Raw genomic sequence first — 27,251 nt, 5'->3', positions numbered from 1 at the left:
ACGAAGTACAACAGGAGTCCGCAAAGAATCGTCAGGTGGAAGCCGGGGTCAGGATACCAGGAGAGATGCGCAGTACAGGAGGAGCAGGCAGAGATATTTTATATATTAAATACGACATTGTATTATCTAGACCAGATGGTGAGTGCCTGTTTTTACTTTATACAAAACATAATATTTATTACCCTGATTCTGCAGTTTACAGAAACACCCCATATGTGGTCGTAAACTGCTGTATGACCAAACGGCAGGGCGCAGAAGGAAAGGAATGCCGTATGGTTTCTGGGAGGCATATTTTGATGGCCTTTTTTTTTTGGCACGATGTCCCATTTGAAGCCCCTCTGATGCACCCCTAGAGTAGAAAATCTATAAAAGTGACCCCCATCTAAGAAACTACACCCCTGAAGGTATTCCAAACTGATTTTACAAACTTTATTAACCCTTTAGGTGTTCCTCAACAGTTTTTGGCAAATGGAGATGAAATTTCAGAATTTCTATTTTTGGTAACCTTGCCTCACAAAAATGTAATATAGAGCAACCAAAAATCATATGTACCCTAAAAATTGTCCCAACAAAACTGCCACCTTATCCCGTAGTTTCCAAAATGGGGTCACTTTTATGGAGTTTCTACTCTAGGGGTGCATCAGGGGGGCTTCAAATGGGACATAGTGTAAATAAACCAGTCCAGCAATATCTGCCTTCCAGAAACCATAAGGTGTTCCTTTCCTTCTGCGCCCTGCCGTGTGCCCGTACAGTAGTTTACGACCACATATCGGTTATTTCTATAAACTACAGAATCAGTGCAATAAATATTGAGTTTTGTTTGGCTGTTAACCCTTGCTTTCTTACTGGAACAAATGGATTAAAATGGAAAATTTGCCAAAAGATTGAAATTCTCAAATTTCATCTCCATTTGCCAATGACTCTTGTGCAACACCTAAAGGGTTAACAAAGTTTTTAAAATCAGTTTTGAATACCTTGAGGGGTGTAGTTTCTTAGATGGGGTCACTTTTATGGAGTTTCTACTCTAGGGGTGCATCAGGGGGGCTTCAAATGGGACATGGTGTAAGTAAAACAGTCCAGCAAAATCTGCCTTCCGAAAACCACACGGCGCACCTTTCCCTCTATGTTCTACCGCGTGTCCGTATAGTATTTTAAGGCCACATATGGGATGTTTATGCAAACTACATTATCGGGGCAATAAATATAGCATTTTGTATGGCTGTTAACCCTTGCTTTGTTACTGGAAAAAATGGATTAAAATTGAATATTTGCCCAAAAATTTAAATTCTCAAATTTCATCTCCATTTGCCAATAACTCTTGTGCAACACCTAGAGGGTTAACAAAGTTTGTAAAATCAGTTTTGAATACCTTGAGGGGTGTAGTTTCTTAGATGGGGTCACTTTTATGGAGTTTATACTCTAGGGGTGCATAAGGGGGGCTTCAAATGGGACATGGTGTAAATAAACCAGTCCAGCAATATCTGCCTTCCAGAAACCATATGGTGTTCCTTTCCTTCTGCGCCCTGCCGTGTGCCCGTACAGTAGTTTACTGCCACATATGGGGTGTTTCTGCAAACTACAGAATCGGGGCAATAAATATAGCATTTTGTTTGGCTATTAACCATTGCTTTGTTACTGGAAAAAATTGATTAAAATGGAAAATTTGCCAAAAATTTGAAAATCTCAAATTTCATCTCCATTTGCCAATAACTTTTGTGCAACACCTAAAGGGTTAACAAAGTTTGTAAAATCAGTTTTGAATACCTTGAGGGGTGTAGTTTCTTAGATGGGGTCACTTTATGGAGTTTCTACTCTAGGGGTGCATCAGGGGGGCTTCAAATGGGACATGGTGTAAATAAACCAGTCCAGCAAAATCTCCCTTCCAAAAACCACATGGCGCACCTTTCCCTCTACGCCCTAACGTGTGCCCGTACAGTAGTTTACGGCCACATATGGGGTGTTTCTGCAAACTACAAAATCGGGGCAATAGTTATAGCATTTTTTTTGGCTGTTAACCCTTGATTTGTTACTAGAAAAAAAATGGATTAAAATGGAACATTTGCGCAAAAATCTAAATTCTGAAATTTTATCTCCATATGCCATTAACTCTTGTGGAACACCTAAAGGGTTAACGACATTTGTAAAATCAGTTTTGAATACCTTGACGGGTGTAGTTTCTAGAATGGGGTCATTTTTCGGTGGTTTCTATTATATAAGCCTCACAAAGTGACTTCAGACCTGAATTGGTCCCTGAAAATTGGGTTTTTGAAAATTTCGGAAAAATTTCAAGATTTGCTTCTAAACTTCTAAGCCTTGTAACGTCCCCAAAAATGTCATTCCCAAAATTATCCAAACATGAAGTAGACCTATGGGGAATGTAAAGTAATAACTATTTTTGGAGGTATTACTATGTATTATAGAAATAGAGATATTAAAACTTGGAAATTTGAAAATTTTCCCAAAATTTGGGTAAATTTGGTATTTTTTTATAAATAAAAATGATTTTTTTTTAACTTCATTTTACCAGTGTCAGGAAGTACAATATGTGACAAAAAAAAAACAATCTTAGAATGGCCTGAATAAGTCAAAGCGTTTTAAAGTTATCACCACTTAAAGTGACACTGGTCAGATTTGCAAAAAATGGCCTGGTCCATAAGGTGAAATAAGGCTATGTCCTTAAGGAGTTAAAGACATACAAACTAGCGAATTTTTGATCCACAATTTGTGACTTTTTGAGCTTTTCAATACTTTCTTGGTGAATAAGTGGTGAATAAATGGGGCAGTGCTTAGCAGAAAGGACAGAGCCTCCATAATTAGCTGGATTTACTATAATTTATTCCAGAAAAAAGTGTATATTATTGCTTAAGTCTACGCCAACCCTGCCCATCTTAGGCTACTTTCAGACTTTCACTTTCTCTTTCCGCTATTGAGATCCGTCATAGGATCTCAATAGTGGGGGAAAACGCTTCCGTTTTGTCCCCATTTATTGTCAATGGGGACAAAACTGAACTGAACGAAACAGTCTGCGATGTGGCGCGGATCAAGACGGATCCGTCCTGACACACAATGTAAGTCAATGGTGACGGATCCTTTTTCTCTGACACAATAGAAAACGGATCCATCCCCCATTGACTTTCAATGGTGTTCATGACAGATCCGTCTTGGCTATGTTAAAGATAATGCAACCGGATCCATTAATAATGGACTCAGGCGGTTGTATTATCAGAATGGAAACAGATGACAAATCCAGCAATTATGCTGGTGTTAAAGTAGCCTTAATTTCTGTTGATCAGACGGTCAGAGATGCGCTTTATTCATTACGAGGAAACGTCAGTCAGAAATCTCTTCAAAAAAGGATACCAAATGATTTACATTTAGCCTCTCCCTATTGATAATTAATCATATTTACATTGTCTATAGCTAAATATCATAGTCATGCATAGAATTGCATTGTTACTTTGTACTTTTTTTTTTCATTGTAAAATTTCAACTTGTGTTTGTCTTCAGCTGACCAGAGTGGCTTGCTGTTCACAGGCGATGCCGTAATGCAGGTAAGCAGCTGTTCTGAGTAGAATTGTTATCATACCTTTTTCAAAGATATACAGTATGATGATATTATTGTGTGTAGGGTTTTTGGATGCACCCAGGGTATGCAAATGAGCTCTTAACAAGCTCTGCCTCTAATGCCACCAGATGTAAGGCAGCTATCCTATAAGTCAATATTCGACCCTGCTGTCCGCAAACCACACACTTGCAAAATATGGATACCTTCCATGTGCAATGCACATTTTTCTTATTTCCATCACTAGAAATGACTATTCTCATCTGGCACATGGACAAGAATATGAAAAAATACAGCTCGGACCCGGATGCAAAAATACTATTGTTTTCATGAGCCCTTAAAGGGAATCTTTCACCAAGCAATTCATTGATAATCCAGGCACAATGCCTTGCAGGACTTGCTCAGCTGAATGTAATGATACTGTTCACTTAGTGATCCATTGCTTCATTCTAGAGAGAGAATGCTTTTAGTTCATATATAAATGAATAGTTAAGTGCACCAAGTTTGCGCACCCCAGGTCCTCCTGATTCTTCTAACGGCTCCTTCCTCTCCTACTTGATTAATAGGGCCAGGTCTTCCATAGTCATCTCACCTGGCCCATTCTATAAAGAAGGGAAAGGAAGAAACTAGCAGAGTCATTCAGTGACAGTAAACACATGTCTATAAGAAACTATAAGAAATTAATAGACTGTATGAAAACGTTACAGAACTTTTTTCATTAATATTTTTTATTTCACACATGTAAATTTTTATTAGTAACAACTTAAGTAAATGGTTGAAATATAGGAAATACTGGAAAAAGCACAGGAGAGTCTTAGTGCCTAATTGCCATGGTAAATTCCTTTAATTTACTTTTAGATACAAGTGCATGCTACCTAGCTACATAATGTGTATTTTGGCACATGGTGAGGCCAAATTATTTACTTAGATGACGCAGTTTACATCCTATAACAAGGAATAATGATTGGTAAAATTACTCTAAACACAAAAGTGTTTTTACTTGCAGGTTAATGGCATTAATGTTGAAAATGCAACTCATGAAGAAGTGGTAAGTTGTAAGTATTTAGCACTAAATTGTGTTATTTTATTTCTAAATGTAATTGCAGTGTGTTCATCCTGAAGTGTTGCCAAACATACCAGGAAATGAGTAACAGGGCTTTTTATATGTTAATGTCTTAATTTCCTTGATACTTTTAATTTCTGGCAGTAAAATTGAAAAATGTGTTAAATTGTATGCTTAGTATTGTGTTCATCTACAATTACTCTATAAACTATGTTGTTTATTCCCTGCAATTTGTGATGCAGTAATTTTGAGGCAAAGCCAGAAGTGGATCCAGAAGGAACAAGAAGTATAAGTCCTTCTTTTGTACTTCCCATTCATTTTTAATTTACTCCTGGCTTTAGCTAAAAAAAATATATAAAACAAAAGTAAACTGCATTAAAACTTTCTCTGGCATTGCAAAAAGACCCCTAAAAAATGTTTTTGATGATTGTTAATACTGTGTAGTGGATGGGTTTGGGGTGGTCCCAATGCTACGCTGGAGACCCCTGGACACCGTCGAGGTTTCACCATGTGTAGCTGATCTCCAGAAAGGATAGTAAGGCGTGATGCACCCCAATATGAAATAAGTCCAGAGAGTAAGGGTCTGAAGTAAACCAGTGTGCTTCTTTACTGGAGAAACTTAAATGCAAAACAATATAGGCAAGATACTGAGCTGGCTACTCCAGTCTCCTCTCTGACAGAAGAAGGTTTCATGCTGAGGATAGGCCTGAGCCAGCTGTCCCTCTCTCTCAGAAGGCTGATACCCTGGCCAAAGGGCTGGAGGCTCAGGGTCTGCTGTGGCTCGGTCATCTGGCTGGCTTCCTGGACACAGGACTGGTGACCCAGGGTGTGGGGATCAGTGGCTTCCTGGACACAGGACTGGTGACCCAGAGTGTGGGGATCAGTATTCCCATCTCAGTGTCTTCTTTTGGTTACTCATGCTGTCAAGTAGAGTTTCTCCTATTAAACACTGGTTCCTATCCGCAGACAACTAGACGATCTACCTGCTCTCCTTATATACAGTTTCTCACTGAAATTGAAACTTTTAGTGGGAGGGATGAAGTGGAGAAGCACAGCCTAAACAGAAACATTTTTGCAATTTCAGTTTGTCATAGACTTGTATAGAATTTCAGTACAAGTTTATGGTAATGATTAAGCAGTTGTTCCAGACATAAACAAGACTTCATATCTAAACCAGACAGTCAAATCGACAGTATGTCCGTTTGTTTCCCTTTAAAACATCACATAGTCCCTTTTAGTAAATGTGGAAGATTTCTAACTTCTCAGTTCTCATAGGTAGAAAGTCCCAAAGTCTCTCATTATTGGCTGGCGGTGCATTAACCCTTTTCTTCAATGTAATGCAGATATAGTGTGATAACACTGCAAATGAACAGGATATATTACAATAAACATATTAAATGCAGTTTACCAATATAAAGCACTATAAGTGCACATGCCAGCATAAATAATAGTGCAAATTATTTATTCAAAGTTCACTAAAGTAGTGAATTGATGGCTTTGCTATGTAGCAATAGGGTAAAATGTCCACAAACATCAATAGTTCAAGATACTCTTGCTCCAGAACACTATACCTGTTGGTACTTACATTACTGCTCGAATTTGCTGATGCCATATGTGCATTGTCAAATATGATTTTATTTTATTTTTTTAAATGTAAATTTAAAAAAAAAATCTATTGAAGTGAGCATGTCAACTCTCTTGACCAATTTGTCATATAAATTACTTCCATTCCGTGGTCTCAAACCTCTTTTTGCATAAGGCCTCTTTAACATGTCAGTGAATTGGAGACGTGTGCTGTCTGTGGTATGCATTGACTGTAGTATGTGTATTCACACATCAGTGGCTGCTCACTGACCGTGGGTCTGTCGTGACACCAAGGAATCATAACCTATACTTTTCTGTGATTAAGGATCCCTCAAGCACATTACAGTCCATAGGACTATGAAAAAACATGGACACAACACAGATGGCATCGGACTGGAAACACCAAGTTGTTAATTTCTTTCAATGACTTCTAAGAGGAATAAAAGTGAACTAACACACTGCAGGGTTCTAAGAAAAGGTGCTTCAGAAATGTTTTTTATATAAAAACAAGTATTTACTAAGAAAGACATGATTGATGGCAGGTCCTCTTTAATTCTGAATCTCAGTTACACTTTGCATTGAGATTAGAGATGAGCAAAATTTAAAAAAATTCGGATGAATTTTTTCAAGAAGTATAAAAGAAGCATTAAATCAGATTATAAGATGCATTAAATCAGCTATATCCCGGTCTGCAGGAAGTGTGTTTCTCAGTGTATATCACTGTACATTGTAGCCATATGCATAGCTAGTCCTTTTTGGTAGTGAAACAATTACTGTGCTTTAGTGTGACAGGGAGGTCACATACAGAATATAAACCTGCACATCATCGTGCAGGCCACCAACAGTCCTGGCTAACCCCTAGCTAAACCAAAAGAAAAACACACTGTTGGATGACACTGGCAGCTCTGGTCTGTTGCTGCAGCTGCTGCTGCTACCATCTCCCCTTCTTCTCCAGCTACTTTTGCAGGCCCCCAAGCAACATTTTTTCTGCTACCCATTTCTTGCGCCTTGGGCTCTGGCAACTGTGTGTTTATGGTACATACTGTACCGTAACACTAACTGTATATGTAAAATAAGTTATTCAATGTCAATGTGGACACCCCACTGACAGTAAAAGTAGACAGGTTATTCACCCCAATTTTAGAATCAAGGCCTAATGGAATTGCTTACGTAATAAACAAGGTGGATATCCCAATAACAGTAGAACATAACAAGTTATTCACCCCAATTTGAGAATCAAAGTGTAAGAGAATTGTAAACAAGGTGGACACCACACTAACAGTAGAAGCAGACAGGTTATTCACTCTAATTTAAGAATCAAAGCCTAATAGAATTGTTTATGTTTTAAACAAGGTGGACACCACACTAACAGTAGAAGCAGACAGGTTATTCACCCCAATTTGAGAATCAAGGAGTAATAAAATTGCTTATTGATTAAACAAGGAGGACACTCTTCAATTAGATAGATCTGTGCCCTCCACAGGGATTGATGCAAACGGTGCTGTCTCCTATGGATCCCTTAAGCTTCAGATTAAAGTCCCTGTACTGTAATGCTTTCCAAAACTCTCTCTACGATGTTCCTACACTGTGCCTGCGCTTTCCCTGCACTCTCCTTATCCAATGTTCACAATTAAAAGGTTTTAGCAACACTGTCCCTAGCGCTTGTCTCTCCCTATGCTCAGCTCACAGTGAAATAGCGGAGTCCATATGGGATGAGGTTTTTAACGGGCTGTGATAACGCAGTGGCTGGCTAGCTACTGATTGGCTATCTGCACAGCATTATGAGTGATCGTGTGTTCCCGGGCTTCTTACTATCACTTTATAGCATACTGTATGTAGTGGCCATTTAAAAAAAAAAAAAAGATTTGTTACCACCAAGCACGAGGAAATTAAGATTAGTTGCAAATCAAATTTTTCCTACACTTTGGATCGAATTCCACTTTGGATGCTTTGATTCACTCAACACTAATTGTGATGGTTGAAGAGTTTGTCTGCTGAAGTACTGAAACAATAGAAATGCTATCTGCACATGCCTGTTTCTTACATATTCACAGTATTATTTGCAGTTATTGTACACAGTTTATATAATTTATAAATTATTTTTGTGAATGTACCTAAATAAATAGCAAGTGATTGGCTTTGTGTTCTCGACCTCTAAGGTCCATTTTTGTATCAGAACCTGCACCTACTGGAGGATCATCTGATCCTGAATGATCCACTGATTATACTTTTTATAGGATTTAGCTTTTCGTTAGTCATTGTTGAACTCTAGATTTTTTTTGTGAGCTATGTAAAAGTCATTTGACCTTAAACAAATAATATATCCACCCTGGCAATTAAATTTTCAAAACTCAACATTTCTATACAATTCCCCATTTTTAGATGATATGCAAATTGGCATAGTTTTCTAGAAAGTTCATCAAAGTACGTCTCAGCATGATTCTTTTCCTGCGCTGAGTAAATGTTGTCTAGTAAGTTTTTAACACATCCTCGGGCTTCCATGCTAGCAAACAAAATAGGACATCTTTTTTTGCTGACTAACAGTGTAACTGAAAACTATCTTCCTTAGAATTAAGTTAATTTGACCCCTTTATGCCCTTGCTAAGGGGCGAGTAAATGAAGTGGCATTAGCGACTACAATTCTATGTGTAGTAAGAAAGGAAAACAACAGATGTTAATTTCAGCACTTAATGGCTTATAAAAGGTCGTTTTTTTCTTTATTGCACTGCTTATCTGTGAGCCTCCTTTTATCACTATTTATATGTACTACTGCAGTAAAGTTGTAATCTCTATATTCTGTATTTTACTGAACCTTTTAACATATGCTGCCTAAAATGTAAAAAGCAATTGGCCAATAATATCTCCAGCTTTTTCGTTACTTATAATTAAAGTTCCACAAGACGCTTGGAATAGGTCATCCACAATTCACTATGCAAACATCTGAAATTGGATTTTGTACGTCATTCAGTTCAACCATGATAATATCAGGTTAATAACTCGAATGTGAGGATTAGAGGTCAATATAGATCTAGATGACAGGACCTTCATGGTGGAAATATTATGTCAATTTGGTAGAGGATGATTTTTACAATGAACTAGAATTTTATAATCAGATGTTAGAATATAGCTTGCCAAACACATTTAATACAGTAGCTGTTACCGAACGATCTTGTGGCTGACAGCTATTTGTCCCATCTCCCTACCGGCTCTTCCATACAAATAAACATTTGATTCGACAAAGCATATAGGCACCAGCCTCTACATAACTTTGGCTTATCCACCTCCGATTCAAAATGTAAGACAGCTTCCTTGCTGTCTTACATTTTGACCATTTTCTAAGCCATTTTCTCTTTGAATCTGAAGGAAAAAAAGCAGTCTGGTTTGAGAGCTGCACTTATACAAGCAGTCAAACAACGCAAGTTTGTGAGCGTTCGCATGTTTGATTTCAAGTGTGTGTTTGTATTAAGTGTGTGACTTTAGATTAGATAAGGGAGTATCTGTGAGGGCTAAATTATTTGTGTGCTTTGCTCAGTAGTTATGCCTGACATTATTGTACTCTATACCAGTGGTGGGCAACCTTTTTTTTCAACTGAGCCAAATCTCGCCAAAACCACGATTGAAATTTATTTTGAGAGCCACATTTTTAAAACCGAAAATACATAGGATGGTACACTGTTTTTAGTTTCAATAAGTTTTTATTGAGAATATTGTGCATGCAAGTATCCACATAGGTCGGGTACTGTGGGACTCTTTGCACCGGCCCTGTCACGTGGACGTGACCAGAGCCTGTGCAAGGATTTTTTGGCAACACAAGCGAAGCTACATCTCGGTGACCCCCTTCTCCCACCGCCCCGCCCGCAGCTCACCTGGTCCTGGTTCTGTCTGCAGCAGCTGGCTTCTCCTCTGTGTGGTCCTGATATCTTCGATCTGGTTTGAGGACTGTACTTTTCGCCCTATAAGATGCACATAGGTTTTAGAGGAGTATAATCAGAAACAATATTTTCCATTATACCTCAGGTCAGACCACCAATCAGACCCCCAATGTTAATCATACCTCAGATCAGCCCCCTATATCAGCAGTCAGCACCCCATCCATCATGCCCATGTCAGCCCCCATCCATCATGCCCCCATGTCAGCCGTCATGCCCCTATGTCAGCCGTCAGCCCCCCATGTCAGCACCCCATCTATCATGCCCATGTCAGCCGTCAGCACCCCATCCATCATGCCCATGTCAGCCGTCAGCACCCCATCCATCATGCCCATGTCAGCCGTCAGCACCCCATCCATCATGCCCATGTCAGCCGTCAGCACCCCATCATGCCCATGTCAGCCCCCATCCATCATTACCCCCCATGTCAGCCATCAGCCCCCCATGTCAGCCATCATGCCCCCCATGTCAGCCGTCAGCACCCCATCCATCATGCCCATGTCAGCTGTCAGCCCCCATCCATCATGCCCCCCATGTCAGCCGTCATGCCCCTATGTCAGCCGTCAGCACCCCATGTCAGCCGTCAGCCATCAGCCCCCCATGTCAGCACTCCATCAATCATGTCCATGTCAGCCGTCAGCCCCCATCCATCATGCCCCCCATGTCAGCCATCATGACCTTATGTCAGCCGTCAGCACCCAATGTCAGCACCCCATCCATCATGCCCATGTCAGCCGTCAGCACCCCATCTATCATGCCCATGTCAGCCATCAGCACCCCATCATGCCCATGTCAGCCCCCATCCATCATTACCCCCCATGTCAGCCATCAGCCCCCCATGTCAGCCATCATGCCCCCCATGTCAGCCGTCAGCACCCCATCCATCATGCCCATGTCAGCTGTCAGCCCCCATCCATCATGCCCCCCATGTCAGCCGTCATGCCCCTATGTCAGCCGTCAGCACCCCATGTCAGCCGTCAGCCATCAGCCCCCCATGTCAGCACTCCATCCATCATGTCCATGTCAGCCGTCAGCCCCCATCCATCATGCCCCCCATGTCAGCCATCATGACCTTATGTCAGCCGTCAGCCCCCCATGTCAGCACCCCATCCATCATGCCCATGTCAGCCGTCAGCACCCCATCCATCATGCCCATGTCAGCCGTCAGCACCCATCCATCATTACTCCCATGTCAGCCATCATGCCCCCCATGACAGCCGTCAGCCCCCATCCATTATGCTCCCTAATGGGGGACAATGTTGGAGTCTGCACCATCGGGGGGGTGACATGATGAGGGACAATGTTGAAGTCGGTACCTGATATATCACTGGGGTCTGGCTGGAGTGGGGTCGGTCTGGTCCTGGCTCCAATCTCAGCTGGCTCTGCCTTAAGGTGTCTTCTCCAGAGTCCAGACTAGAGTCCAGCAGGGTCGGCCAAGTTCCAACAAGTCGTGCCTCAGTGTTACTCTGTGACTGTGTTCTTCTGCTGCCAGCCTGGAGGGGCAGCTTTTACAGGTCATAGCAGACAGAGCAGCTCCGCCTCCTCGCCTCCCTCCGCCGCGGCCCCACTGACAGTCAGTGACGCCTCCTTTGGCCTGAGCGCCGCACGGCACACATGTAGGCAGGACAGCCGCAGGCTGCCGCCCCCGAGAGGAGGGAGGGGAGCGGGCGCCGGGCACACAGAACAGTGCTCCAGACTAAAAAAAAATTCCAAGTAGCCATTGGCTCCTGAACTGAAAAATTTAGGAGCCAAATCAAATTTTTAGTTGCCAAATCGAAACTGAATCAAAATTTTGGTATCGTGACAACGCTACGCCGATCAGATCGGCGTAGGGTTGTTTTGAAACCAAAATTTTGATTCGCTTTCGTCACCATAAAAAAGTATTGTGATACTCAATACCGTGCAAAAAAAAAAAAACAACAAAAAAAGCTGTGTGCATTTCGCATTTTATGAAACATTCGGCCCATAATAGAACAGTCCTATGCTATTTTTTGGGGTGACAAGGTGACTAAAAAGGCTATGTAATATGTTTATTTATTTATTGTTTATATATTTTATATGTAAAATTGGGAAAGGGGGGATTTAAACTTAATATTTTAAAGTACTTTCACATTAGCGTTTTTCATTTCCGGCACTGAGTTCCGTCACAGGGGCTCTATACCGGAAAATAACTGATCAGTTTTATCCCCATGCATTCTGAATGGAGAGTAATCCGTTCAGGATGCATCAGGATGTCTTCAGTTCAGTCATTTTGACTGATCAGGCAAAAGATAAAACCGTAGCATGCTACGGTTTTATCTCCGGCGAAAAAAAATGAAGATTTGCCTGAATGCCGGCTCCGGCATTTTTCCCCATAGGAATGTATTAGTGCTGGATCCGGCATTCAAAATACCGGAATGCACCCGCACTAAATCCGGACCCATTCACTTCTATGGGGCTGTGCACATGAGCGGTGATTTTCACACATCACTTGTGCGTTGCGTGAAAATCGCAGCATGCTCTGTTGTGCGTTTTTCGCGCAACGCAGGCCCCATAGAAGTTAATGGGGCTGTGTGAAAATCGCAAGCAAGTGCGATTTTCACGCATGGTTCCTAGGATGAAAGTCTATTCACTGTATTATTTTCCCTTATAACATGGTTATAAGGGAAAATAATAGCATTCTGAATACAGAATGCTTAGTACAAGGTCAATATAATAAACATTGGTGGCGCAGTGCGCCCCCCCATCACCCCAATATAATAAACATTGGTGGTGCAGTGCGCCCCCCTCAATATAATAAACATTGGTGGCGCAGTGCGCCCCCCCCCATCACCCCAATATAATAAACATTGGTGGCGCAGTGCGCCCCCCCTCAATATAATAAACATTGGTGGCGCAGTGCGCCCCCCCATCACCCCAATATAATAAACATTGGTGGCGCAGTGCGCCCCCCCTCAATATAATAAACATTGGTGGCGCAGTGCGCCCCCCCCATCACCCCAGTATAATAAACATTGGTGGCGCAGTGCGCCCCCCCCATCACCCCAATATAATAAACATTGGTGGCGCAGTGCGCCCCCCCAACACCCCAGTATAATAAACATTGGTGGCGCAGTGCGCCCCCCCCATCACCCCAATATAATAAACATTGGTGGCGCAGTGCGCCCCCCCTCAATATAATAAACATTGGTGGCGCAGTGGGCAGTGCCAATGAGGGTTAAAAAATAAAAAAATAATTAACTCACCTCCTCCAATTGATCGTCTCCTGTTCTTACTTCTTTCTAGTTTCTTCAGGACGCAGGACCTGTGGTGACATCACTGTGCTCATCACATGATCCATCACCATGGTAATGGGCCATGTGATGAGCTCAGTGACGTCACCACAGGTCCTGAAGAAACTAGAAAGAAGTAAGAACAGGAGACCGGCAGCTACCTGATCAACTGGAGGAGGTGAGTTAATTTTCTTTTATTATTTTTAACCCTCATTGGCACTTCCCACTGTGCCACCAACGTTTATTATACTGGGGGAGGGGGGGCGCACTGTGCCACCAACGTTTATTATACTGGGGGGGGGGGGGGCGCACTGTGCCACCAACGTTTATTATACTGGGGGGGGGGGGGTGGCGCACTGTGCCACCAACGTTTATTATACTGGGGGGGGGGGCACTGTGCCACCAACGTTTATTATACTGGGGGGGGGGGGGGCACTGTGCCACCAACGTTTCTTATACAAATACAGGAGGCGGGTGCCGGAATCAAATAGCCGACACCCGACCTTTGTGACAGGGAGCTGCGATCAGCGGCAGTTAACCCCTCAGGTACCGCACCTGAAGGGTTAACTCAACTGCAGCGGATCGCAGCTCCCTGTCACAGAGGTCGGGTGCCGGCTATTTGATTCCGGCACCCGCCTCCTGTATTTGTATTAACAGGTCAGTTTTCTTCATTGGTGGCGCAGTGGCCACAGCCCCTCCCCTCCTCCTCCTGCCTCTTCTTATTGGCAGCGGCGGGGACAGCAGCAGCACAGGGGGGAGGGAGAGACTCCTCCTGCGCTGCTGAGAACGATCATCTCCTGTGCCCGCCGCTGTATTGAGCAGAGCTGCGGCGGCGGGTCTAGTCGCTAATGGCATCTGGAGCCCTGCAGAAGAGCCGCATTAAAGTGTGTAAAGAGCCGCATGTGGCTCGCGAGCCGCGGCTTGCCGACCACTGCTCTATACCAAGTCAGACCAGTGTAGTCTAGTTTATACACTGTGACTTGCTTTTGCTGCCAGGTTTAAATCATAGCATACTGTGATTACATAATTATTTATTTTCTTCCTTCTCCAGGGTGTTGCACAGGTGAGTAATTAGGGTGTGGGTATCAAATTAGGAGAAGTTAAATAGCCAGTCTTGAGGACAGTTCAGTCCCTTGAATTCAGAGGAAAAAAAGCAGACTGGTTTGAGAGCTGCACTTATAACAAGCAGTCAAACAACGCAAGTTTGTGAGTGTTCTCATGTTTGAGTTCAAGTGTGTATTTGTATTAAGTGTGTGACTTTAGATTGCGTGACTTGAGATTCAGGGACTTTAGGAGGGGACTACAGCAAGTTAGATTCTTATAACTGCACTGTATTGTATTTTTTCTCTTTTCTTGCGTAATCCCCATTTAGTATTTGTTCCATTATCGACAGCACAGTCCAGTGCGCATCTTGTCTAATGTATGCAGTCCTGGATCAGCCATTTGAGGGTGTATATCTTTGTTCAAAATGTGAGAAAATTGCCCATTTGGAATCCCATATCGAGCATCTAACCGGACCAGTTTTAACACTGAGAAGCGTTAACAATTTAGAAAAGAGTTTGCTGCTCACTGAGCAAGCACTCTATGGGGTAGATGTGGGGGAGGGTGGTAGCGAGGAGGCTCAGGAAAGTGAGGTAGCTAGCTGCATAACAGTTAGAAAGCGGGGTAGAGGGAAGAGTGCCAGGGAGGCTAGCCCTGATCTGACACACCCCAACAAGTTTGAAAGGTTGGCAGATGAGGGGGATGTCAGTTCAGGGAGAGCACTGTTGCAGCCAGACACTTCCTCTGCCAATCAGGGGAATGTCAGCTCCAGTAAGCAGGGGACCAGGAGAGCAGGGCAGGCCAGACAGGTGCTGGTAGTGGGAGACTCAATTATTAGGGGTACAAATAGGGCGATCTGTCACAAAGACCGGGATGGTTGAACGGTGTGTTGCCTTCCTGGCGCTCGAGTTTGACACATCGCATATCTGGTTGGCAGATTACTGGGAGGGTCTGGAGAAGATCCAGAAGTCATGGTCCATATCGGAACCAATGACAAAGGTAAAGTTAGGTTGAGTGTCCTTAAAAAAAAGATTTTAGGGATTTAGGTCAAAAGCTTAGGGCAAGGACCTCAAAGGTAGTATTTTCCGAAATACTACCTGTACCACGAGCCACACAAGAAAGGCAGGGGGAGATTAGAGAGGTTAGCAAGTGGCTCAAGAACTGGTGTAGGAAGGAGAGGTTTGGGTTCCTGGAGAACTGGGCCGACTTCTCTATCAGCTACAGGCTCTATTGTAGGGATGGGCTGCACTTCAATAGGAAAGGGGCAGCTGTGTTGGGGGAGAAGATGGCTAGAAGGTTGGAGGAGTGTTTAAACTAGGGACTGGGGGGGAGGGTAATTACGTTATAGGAGGGGAAGATAGCGCAGATAGAGACTGGGGGCAAGGTAATGGGACTGGGGGAGGAATGGAAGGAGGGACTAGAACAGTTCAGAAGGAAAGGTGTAGGGTAAAAAATATACATAAACCTCTTAATTGTATGTATACTAATGCCAGAAGCCTGACTAATAAAACTGGTGAACTGGAATTAGTGATGTGTGAGGAGGACTATGACATAGTGGGAATAACTGAGACATGGCTGGATGATAGCTATGACTGGGCGGTTAATGTACATGGTTACAGTCTGTTTAGAAAGGATCGTCAAAACCGGAGAGGGAGAGGGGTCTGCCTTGATGTAAAGTCCTGTCTAAAGCCCACAGACAAAGAAGATATAAGTGAGGGACATGAACATGTGGAGTCACTGTGGGTAGAAATACATGGAGGCAAAAACAATAATAAAATACAGTAAAGAAAAACGGGGTTGGATGTCGCACAAGGTTATCTGTAAACCAAAAAAGGTGCACCTCACCAATCGAGAACACTCACTCGATCACTATGAAATGAGAACAAAGAGGTTGAAAAGCAGAGCACTAACAGAATTTCGGACCATATAGAGAATCACTATAAAATACATTTATTAATATACTGAAAATTCTAAAACGATTGACCTCGCTATAAAAATATAAAATCCTAAATGTAGATAAATTACATCAATTGGTATATCTAAATAGTAGCAAATAAATAATATACAGCCCCAGCAACAGTATATCGATAACGACGATCTAAAATAATCGAACTGAAATGAGGAAGGGGTGAATAAACATACCCCGAAACGCGTCTGGTGCCACATCCCCCGCCATTTGTGACCAGAAATACCAACATATACAAACTAAGAAGACAGGTTGGCATTAGCAGGAGGTGCTTCAAACCCACATGCAGTTGTGCATATATATAGGGGAGCAAATCCTGCACTTGTGGCCCGTTGCTAATGGCAATCCCCAGCAAAATGCATACAATGGAGGATGCCCGCGGCGAACCACAAGTACCACAATAGACATCCTACACAAGGTAACAAGTGCGGATGTAATAATTAATATAACAATATAACAAAACAATAACAAACACAGGTGCACTCTGCAGAATCACTAAATCCTCAAACTGATTTTAAAATTGAGAGATTAGTCAACATGTCCTACGGTGTAGAACATGTCTAAGCCCGGACACCACGACAAGGTTTCTCAAGTAGCCCGGGACCCTACACTCTCCTACCTGAGCCGTATGGGCGATACCAGGAGCCAGTGGGCAAATTACAGGAGCATAAGGCCGACTCACAAACAACTCACCAGTTACCTCCAGCATGTGGCCATGCTTGCAATGGGAGGAGGGAGGAGTCTGTGAGTCCCACTCAAGACTTGCTGATATGTCCCAGGCCTCACAGGTGCACCTAAATGTGGCCTGTAGATGGAAAACAGGCACATTTAAATAGGAGTTTATACACCTCCAGAAATATATATATACAAACTAAGAAGACAGGCTGGCATTAGCAGGAGGTGCTTCAAACCCACATGCAGTTGTGCATATATATAGGGGAGCAAATCCTGCACTTGTGGCCCGTTGCTAATGGCAATCCCCAGCAAAATGCATACAATGGAGGATGCCCGCAGCGAACCACAAGTACCACAATAGACATCCTACACAAGGTAACAAGTGCGGATGTAATAATTAATATAACAATATAACAAAACAATAACAAACACAGGTGCACTCTGCAGAATCACTAAATCCTCAAACTGATTTTAAAATTGAGAGATTAGTCAACATGTCCTACGGTGTAGAACATGTCTAAGCCCGGACACCATTGTTTGTTATTGTTTTGTTATATAGAAATACCAACATCCATCGATCTGAACCGACCTGAAAAAGAGTGGGATTTATTACCTTCCAAAGTTATCCGCGCGATTTGACGGCCAAACACAAGAGAGGACCGGTATACCAACTGGCCCACGTGTAGAACAGTAAGCCACCAGCGTGGTCTTCATTAGAAGAAAAAGCTCCCGAGATCGTAGTGCGAGAACATCATTAGCACAGCGCAGGGAGCAGCAATATCCCACGGCTCGGTTAAGACTAATTTGACGGAAACTGGATGTAAGGTAACTTTGTAATCGCTCGCAAGCTTCAAAGTAGCGGGACGCCGCTACCTATTCTGATCGAGCAGGACGCCGCTCTGCTCAGGTTAGTTCAGATATTAGTATTCACAGGACGGATTGGTTTTGGTGTGGGAAACATTAAGGAACATTGGAGCTACACCATAGAATGATACAGGTGGACTTATCAGTTACCTTCGGTTCATTTCAGTTTGATTATTTTAGATCGTCATCATCGATATACTGTTGCTGGGGCTGTATATTATTTATTTGCTACTATTTAGATATACCAATTGATGTCATTTATCTACATTTAGGATTTTAGATTTTTATATCGAGGTCAATCGTTTTAGAATTTTCTGTATATTAATAAATGTATTTTATAGTGATTCTCTATATGGTCCGAAATTCTGAGAGTGCCCTGCTTTTTACCCTTTTTGTTCTCAATAATAAAATACTAATAGAAGTTTATTATAAACCACCTAATATACCAGAATCCACAGAAAATCTGCTACTAAACGAGATAGGCAGCAGATCATAATGAGGTGGTTATTATGGCGGACTTCAACTACTCACATATAGACTGGGAAACTGAAACCTGTATATATATCATAAAGAAAACAGGTTCTTGGCAATAACCAAAGACAATTACCTTTCCCAACTGGTTCAGGACCCAACTAGAGGGACAGCCATACTGGACTTAGTATTAACCAATAGACCTGACAAAACAACAGATGTGCCGGTTGGGAGACACCTGGGAAATAGTGACCATAAAGTAATAACCTTCCAATTGTCATTCAAAAATACAAAACTTCAAAAAAGCTACATTTAAGAGAGTCCATAGGCCTTACTAACTGGGACAAAGTGCTCAAAAATAAAAATACAGCCACAAAAAGAAATATTTTTAAAAGCATCCTAAAATCTAATTGTGAGAGATACATACTAGTGTTTATTGAGAACCAAAGTGCTCAGGTGCTCGAGTAGAACATATTAGGATGCTCGGGTGCTCTATAAAGCACCCGAGCACAATGGAAGTCAATGGGAGAACCAGAGCATTAAACCAGGCACCCCCTGCTCTGAAGAGGGGAGGGTGTCTGGTTCACAGGAAAAGGTCAGAAATTGATGGAAACACCACTGAAATTGTTCGGGAAAGGCATGGGGAGGATGTCTGGATGCATCTTAGACTCCCAGGTCGTTGCTGGGAACGATGTTGTCTGAGTAGTACGCCACTTTTACAGACTGACAATAATACGCACAAAACCGAAGAAAAAAATCTATTTTAGAGGAAAAATTGTATTTGTATCGGAAGTGCACTCGTATACTAGATTAGTGGTATACGAGTCCCTATCAGATTGGAACAGTTTCATTGGAGTCCAGGAGAAATGGGACTACTTAAAAGAGGCACTATTGAAGGCAACAGAAAATTGCATTAGGCTTGTCAGTAAAAGCAAAAAAAGGAAAAGACCACTGTGGTACTCAGCAGAAGTGGCCAAAATCATTAAAAACAAAAAGATAGCATTTAGGAATTATATAAAAAAAAAGAACGAGGATGACAGGCAAATTTATAAAATTAGGCAGAGAGAGGCCAAACAAGTTATAAGAGCTTCTAAAGCACAGGCAGAAGAGAAATTAGCTCAGTCAGGGAAAAAAGGCGATTAGGCATTCTTCAGATACATAAATGAAAAAAGGAAACTAAAACAAGGAATTACAAAATTAAAAACAAAAGAAGGAAGGTATATGGAAGAAGATAAAGAACTAGCTGACTGCCTCAATGAATACTTCTGTTCAGTCTTCACAAAGGAAAATGAAGGAAAAGGACCTCAGTTAGGAAAGAAGACTAATGAATCTTTTGATGCATGTGTCTTTACAGAGGAAGAGGTTCTAAGTCAGCTGTCTAAAATCAATACAAATAAGTCACAGGGGCCTGATGGGATACACCTAAAGCTATTAAAAGAGCTCAGCGGTGAACTAGCAAAACCATTAACAGATTTATTTAACCAATCACTGGCAACAGGAGTTGTCCCAGAAGATTGGAAATTAGCAAATGTTGTGCCCATTCACAAGAAAGGTAGTAGGGAGGAATCGGGCAACTATAGGCCAGTAAGCCTGACATCAATTGTGGAGAAATTAATGGAAACCATACTTAAGGAGAGGATTGTGGAACATCTAAAATCCCATGGATTGAAAGATGAAAAACAGCATGGGTTTACTTCAGGGAGATCATGTCAAACTAATCTTATTGATTTTTTTGATGGGGTGACTAAAATAATAGATGGAGGAGGTGCAGTAGACATCGCTTATCTAGACTTCAGTAAGGCTTTTGATACTGTCCCACATAGAAGGCTTATCAATAGATTGCAGTCTTTGGGCTTGGACTCCCATATTGTTGAATGGATTAGGCAGTGGCTGAGGGACAGGCAACAGAGGGTTGTAGTCAATGGAGTATATTCAGACCAAGGTCTTGTTACCAGTGGGGTACCTCAGGGATCTGTTCTGGGACCCATATTGTTTAATATCTTTATCAGCGAAATTGCAGAAGGCCTCGATGGTAAGGTGTGTCTTTTTGCTGATGACACAAAGATTTGTAACAGGGTTGATGTTCCTGGAGGGATACACCAAATGGAAAAGGATTTAGGAAAACTAGAGCAATGGTCAAAAATCTGGCAACTAAAATTTAATGTTGATAAGTGCAAGATAATGCACCTGGGGCGTAAAAACCCAAGAGCAGAATATAAAATCAGTGATACAGTCCTAACCTCAGTATCTGAGGAAAGGGATTTAGGGGTCATTATTTCAGAAGACTTAAAGGTAGGCAGACAATGTCATAGAGCAGCAGGAAATGCTAGCAGAATGCTTGGGTGTATAGGGAGAGGAATTACCAGTAGAAAGAGGGAGGTGCTCATGCCGCTCTACAGAGCACTAGTGAGACCTCATTTGGAGTATTGTGCTCAGTACTGGAGACCATATCTCCAGAAGGATATTGATACTTTGGAGAGAGTTCAGAGAAGAGCTACTAAACTGGTACATGGATTGCAGGATAAAACTTACCAGGAAAGATTAAAGGACCTTAACATGTATAGCTTGGAAGAAAGACGAGACAGAGGGGATATGATAGAAACTTTTAAATACATAAAGGGAATCAACAAGGTAAAAGAGGAGAGAATATTTAAAAGAAGAAAAACTGCTACAAGAGGACATAGTTTTAAATTAGAGGGGCAAAGGTTTAAAAGTAATATCAGGAAGTATTACAGTTGCAAGAAAAAGTATGTGAACCCTTTTGAATGATATGGATTTCTGCACAAATTGGTCATAAAATGTGATCTGATCTTCATCTAAGTCACAACAATAGACAATCACAGTCTGCTTAAACTAATAACACACAAAGAATTAAATGTTACCATGTTTTTATTGAACACACCATGTAAACATTCATAGTGCAGGTAGAAAAAGTATGTGAACCCCTAGACTAATGACATCTCCAAGAGCTAATTGGAGTGAGGTGTCAGCCAACTGGAGTCCAATCAATGAGATGAGATTGGAGGTGTTGGTTACAGCTTTCCTGCCCTATAAACAACACAAACCAGTTCTGGGTTTGCTTTTCACAAGAAGCATTGCCTGATGTGAATGATGCCTCGCACAAAAGAGCTCTCAGAAGACCTACAATTAAGAATTGTTAACTTGCATAAAGCTGGAAAGGGTTATAAAAGTATCTCCAAAAGCCTTGCTGTTCATCAGTCCACGGTAAGACAAATTGTCTATAAATGGAGAAAGTTCAGCACTGCTGCTACTCTCCCTAGGAGTGGCCTTCCTGTAAAGATGACTGCAAGAGTACAGCGCAGACTGCTCAATGAGGTGAAGAAGAATCCTAGAGTGTCTGCTAAAGACTTACAAAAGTCTCTGGCATATGCTAACATCCCTGTTAGCGAATCTACGATAAGTAAAACACTAAACAAGAATGGATTTCATGGGAGGATACCACAGAGGAAGCCACTGCTGTCCAAAAAAAACATTGCTGCACGTTTACAGTTTGCACAAGAGCACCTGGATGTTCCACAGCAGTACTGGCAAAATATTCTATGTGTGGAGAAAAAGAGGCACAGCACACCAAAATCAAAACCTCATCCCAACTGTGAAGTATGGTGGTGGGGGCATCATGGTTTGGGGCTGCTTTGCTGCATCAGGGCCTGGACGGATTGCTATCATCGAAGGAAAAATGAATTCCCAAGTTTATCAAGACATTTTGCAGGAGAACTTAAGGCCATCTGTCCACTAGCTGAAGCTCAACAGAAGATGGATGTCGCAACAGGACAATGACCCAAAGCATAGAAGTAAATCAACAACAGAATGGCTTAAACAGAAGAAAATACGCCTTGTGGAGTGGCCCAGTCAGAGTCCGGACCTCAACCCAATTGAGATGCTGTGGCATGACCTCAAGAAAGCGATTCACACCAGACATCCCAAGAATATTGCTGAACTGAAACAGTTCTGTAAAGAGGAATGGTCAAGAATTACTTCTGACCGTTGTGCATGTCTGATCTGCAACTACAGGAAACGTTTTGTTGAAGTTATTGCTGCCAAAGGAGTTTCAACCAGTTATTAAATCCAAGGGTTCACATACTTTTTCCACCTGCACTGTGAATGTTTACATGGTGTGTTCAATAAAAACATGGTAACATTTAATTCTTTGTGTGTTATTAGTTTAAGCAGACTGTGATTGTCTATTGTTGTGACTTAGATGAAGATCAGATCACATTTTATGACCAATTTGTGCAGAAATCCATATCATTCCAAAGGGTTCACATACTTTTTCTTGCAACTGTACTTTACTGAGAGAGTAGTGGATGCATGGAATAGCCTTCCTGCAGAAGTGGTAGCTGCAAATACAGTGAAGGAGTTTAAGCATGCATGGGATAGGCATAAGGCCATCCTTCATATAAGATAGGGCCAGGGGCTATCCATAGTACTCAGTATATTGGGCAGACTAGATGGGCCAAATGGTTCTTATCTGCCGACACATTCTATGTTTCTATGTTTCTATGTTAAATGCTGCCAAAAATTGCAAAGGAGAGGCACTCCGATACAACCTGTATATCATATAAAGGAGGGCCTCATTCACATTGTGGTACAATTGTTCAGGTAGTGGGACTCCTACACTCATAAAGCCTATGCACTAGGGCTGCACGATATGGGAATTTTGTGCGATTGCGATTAGGGCCCTAAAAATTGCGATAACGATATGCAATGTGATATTTTAAGGGAATTGTGCTAGAGGTCTATTTGCTTGGATTTTCAAGGCAAAAGCACACAGAAATTACTGATAATGCTGAAACGTAGTTATGCTTAACTCAAGAACTGAAATGCACAGTGTTTTTCAAAATAAAACATCTTTTACTAAATTAAATGACATATTTGCATTACTGCAAAAGTACAAAATACAAAACTTGCCATTTTCTTGATAGCACTGCACAGAACATTTGTTCATTAAAATAACAACTTGCCTCCAGCACCTCCTCCCTCCCCGCACTGTAACTGATGTATCGCCGGCCGCGCTGTGCAACATAGCGGCCGGCGATACATCCGTGTCAGCCACGTAAAAAGTCAACCATCGCTTTATAAGACGCACTGCCGTTTTTCCCCCCATTTTGGGGGGAAAAAAGTTTGTCTTATAAAGCGAAAAATATGGTAATACAATTGCAGCATTTTTGGGTTGGCCAATTGGCGATTGCGATATGGCGATTTATTGCGATTGCGATTGCTTGGCGATATATTGTGCAGGCCTACTATGCACTAAGTGAAAGGGCTGCCAAAAATTACAAGGAACCTGCACTCCAATACACCCTTTACTACACATAAAGGAGGGCATCATACACACCCTTGAAAAATTATGATTGATGGCCTGCTGGTGACCCTCCAAAACATTAGGAGCAAGGGCCTGCTGGTGACCCTCTAAAACATTAGGGGCGAGGGCCTGCTGCTGATCTGACTATCTAAAACATTAGGGGTGAGGGTCTGCTGCTGAGCTGACCCTCTAAAACATTAGGGGTGAGGGCCTGCTACTGATCTGACTCTCTAAAACATTAGGGGTGAGGGTCTGCTACTGATCTGACTCTCTAAAACATTAGGGGTGAGGGTCTGCTGCTGAGCTTACCCTCTAAAACATTAGGAGCGAGGGCAGCCTAATAAACATTTTATAAAAAATAAATAAATAAGCCTCAAAAAGTACGTTGCTTGGTGGTGTCGCAGGTCCCGACGGTGAAGTGGGTACAGTTCACACAGGTGAAAGCGTTTCTTTTGATTGGACCGCGCTACCTCGGAAATCACAGAGAATCCACAATCGAAGCCAGCAAGGGGAAGCAAACAGGCCAGTCAAAACCTCTCCTCCTCTCCTTTCCAGGCTTCTATGGAACACCAAAATTGCATCCAATAGTGAAGTACCGTCATGCAAATTGGAGTAAAAATGGTTTTATTATACTCACAATGCACAAGTATATACAGGCAGTATACAATGGATCAATGGATCAATCACCCGACCCGGGTTTCGCTCGGTTGAGCCTAATAAACATGTTGATATGATGGAGGAGAAGGACGAGAACAGGAAGAATGAACCATATACTCTTTTTTGTGGTGGAAGGGGTGCATGGGAATACAGTGTATTCAATACACAATAAAAGCCACATTTAAAGTGCCTTTATGTTCAGCCACTTTCCTCTGGTTGAGTAGAGAAGTCAGAGGCAATCCAGGCCTTGTTTATTTTGATAAGAGTGAAGAGTATGCCTGTCAGCATTATCAGTTGACAAGTGGATGCGCTTATCAGTTATTATGCACCCAGCAGAACTAAATACCCGCTCTGACAAAACGCTTGCGACAGTGCAGGCAAGCACTTCCAAGGCTTAGAGCGCGAGTTTGTGCCATGTGTCCAGCTTGGACCCCCAATAGTTGTAAGGCACAGAGGGATCACTGAGGACGCTGACACGGTTTCCTATGTACTCCTTCACCATCTTCCAAAACTTTTCCCTCCTTGTGACACTAGGCCACGCATCAGGGTGAGGGTCCTGGAGGGGTGTCATGAAACTGTCCCAGGCCTTGGAGAGTGTTTCCCTGCCTCTGTTGGAACTGCTGTGTGTTCACCTCCTCTCCCTTCCTCGGTTGCCAGATGAACTACGTACTCAGCTGGAAATTTTTGGAGCAAGGACCTTCTGGTATTGGACCATTTTGCTCATCCTCAGCACCACAGGAATGAGAGATGAGAAGTTCTCTTTGTAGCGGGGGTCGAGAAGGGTGAAGAACCAGTAATCGGTGTTGCCAAAAAGTGTATAACGCGAGGGTCACGGGAAAGGCAGCATAACATAAAGTCAGCCATGTGTGCCAGAGTTCCAACAGACAAGACTTTGCTGCCCTCTTCAGGAGGATGACTCTCAATCTCCTCATCCTCTTCCTTCTCTTCGGCCCGTCCACGCTGAACAGATGAAATAAACCTATGGGTACTACCATCAACCGTCTCTTACTCCTCTGTCACGGAACCATGAACCAGACGTACAACAAGAGATAAGTGAAAATAAGAAGGCTTTATTGAAAATAAAGCTGTAAAGCAAAAGTCCAAACGGATGGTGAAACCGAGCAGAGTCTTTGCGAAGCCAGAGGTCAGGAACCAGAAGGGTAGTCAGACGAAGCCAGGATCAGGAACCAGCAGGGTAGTCAGACGAAGCCAGGATCAGGAACCAGCAGGGTAGTCAGACGAAGCCAGGATCAGGAACCAGCAGGGTAGTCAGACGAAGCCAGGATCAGGAACCAGAAGCAGCAGCAGTCTTAGAAGCATGTGAACACAAGAGGACCAAGCAAGGAACTGAAGCCACAGACCTCCTATATATATGAGCTAGGCATCCAGCTCCTCCCAGGGGAAGGAGGAGCCGCAGGGTGGAAGGCTACAAGAAACCCAGGACCCAAGATGGCCGCCAGCACATGTCAAACGAAGGAGAGCAGCAAGCAGGTAAGACCATGACAGTACCTCCCCCTCAAGGGCCCCTCCTCCGCGGAGCACAAAACGGTTTCTGAGGGAAGCGTGCGTGGAAGGCTCGGAGCAAGGCAGGAGCATGGACATCTGCGGAGGGAACCCAGGAACGCTCCTCTGGACCATAACCACGCCAATGGACCAAAAACTGCAACCGACCGCGGACCAGGCGTGAGTCCAGGATATTGCTCACCTCATATTCCTCACGATTGCCCACTTGGACCGGACGAGGCCGAGGAACCGAGGAAGTGAAACGATTACACACCAGTGGCTTCAACAGGGAGACATGAAACACGTTGGAGATCCGCATGCCAGGAGGAAGCGCAAGGGCATAGGCTACCGGGTTTACCCTGCGAAGCACTCGGAAGGGACCAACAAAGCGAGGCGCCAGCTTGGGAGTGGGCACTCGAAGGTTGAGGTTGCGGGTGGACAACCATACACGGTCTCCGACCTGGTAGGAAGGAGCAGGCGCTCGTCTGCGATCAGCCTGGAATCTCTGGCGCTGCGCAGAGACCTCAAGGGACTTCTGGATCTGTACCCAAGAAGCACGTAGGACGGAAAGGTGATCCTCCACAGCCGGAATATCCTGGGGAGAGAATACCTCCGGTAACACGGCAGGTTGGAACCCATAATTGGCCATGAAGGGAGACGTCCCAGAGGAAGAGTTCACCGCCGTGTTCCTGGCAAACTCAGCCCAAGGCAGGAGGTCAACCCAATTGTCTTGGTGATCGGAGACATAGCAACGAAGGAATTGCTCCAAGGTCTGATTGGATCGTTCTGCGGCCCCATTGGACTGAGGGTGGTAGGCCGAGGAGAAGGAGAGATGAATCCCCAACTGGGAGCAAAAGGCGCGCCAGAACCTGGACACAAACTGACTCCCCCGATCCGACACAATCTCCTTAGGCAAACCGTGCAACCGGAAGACCTCCCTGGCAAAAATCGTGGCCAACTCTTGCGCAGAGGGTAACTTCTTGAGAGGAACACAGTGGCACATTTTGGAAAACCGATCCACAATCATGAGAATGACCGTATGGCCTCGGGATGCAGGGAGGTCCACAATGAAATCCATCCCCAGGTGTGACCATGGGCGCTCCCCGGTGGCTATGGGTTGCAGAAGGCCCAACGGAAGGTGCCGAGGGGACTTACTCTGGGCACAAACGGAGCATGCCGCTACATATGCGGCGATGTCGGAACGTAGGGAAGGCCACCAGAACAGACGTGAAACAGCCCAGGACAGCTGATTCTTTCCAGGATGCCCCGCGGTCTTGGAGTTATGGTAGGTTCGCAACAACCGAGTGCGCAACTCCTCAGGCACAAAACATCTGCCGTTGGGTCTCCCAGAGGGAGCACCAG

At 43.3% G+C, this 27,251-nt stretch overlaps 1 protein-coding gene across 1 annotated transcript in view; it reads left to right on the top strand.

The window, feature by feature from the left end:
• Positions 1–27,251, top strand: part of SNTG2 (syntrophin gamma 2) — a 587,738-nt gene that overhangs the window by 137,734 nt on the left and 422,753 nt on the right. The window contains exons 5-6 of the mRNA XM_040429903.1: positions 3,508–3,551; positions 4,569–4,610. Coding sequence (XP_040285837.1) covers positions 3,508–3,551; positions 4,569–4,610 — 86 coding nt within the window. The remainder of the gene's footprint in view (positions 1–3,507; positions 3,552–4,568; positions 4,611–27,251) is intronic.

The sequence above is a fragment of the Bufo bufo genome, chromosome 4, assembly GCF_905171765.1.
Source record: "Bufo bufo chromosome 4, aBufBuf1.1, whole genome shotgun sequence".
NCBI lineage: Eukaryota > Metazoa > Chordata > Amphibia > Anura > Bufonidae > Bufo > Bufo bufo.
The sequence above is the reverse complement of the archived record's forward strand: the minus strand, read 5'-3'. Positions and strand labels throughout refer to the sequence as shown.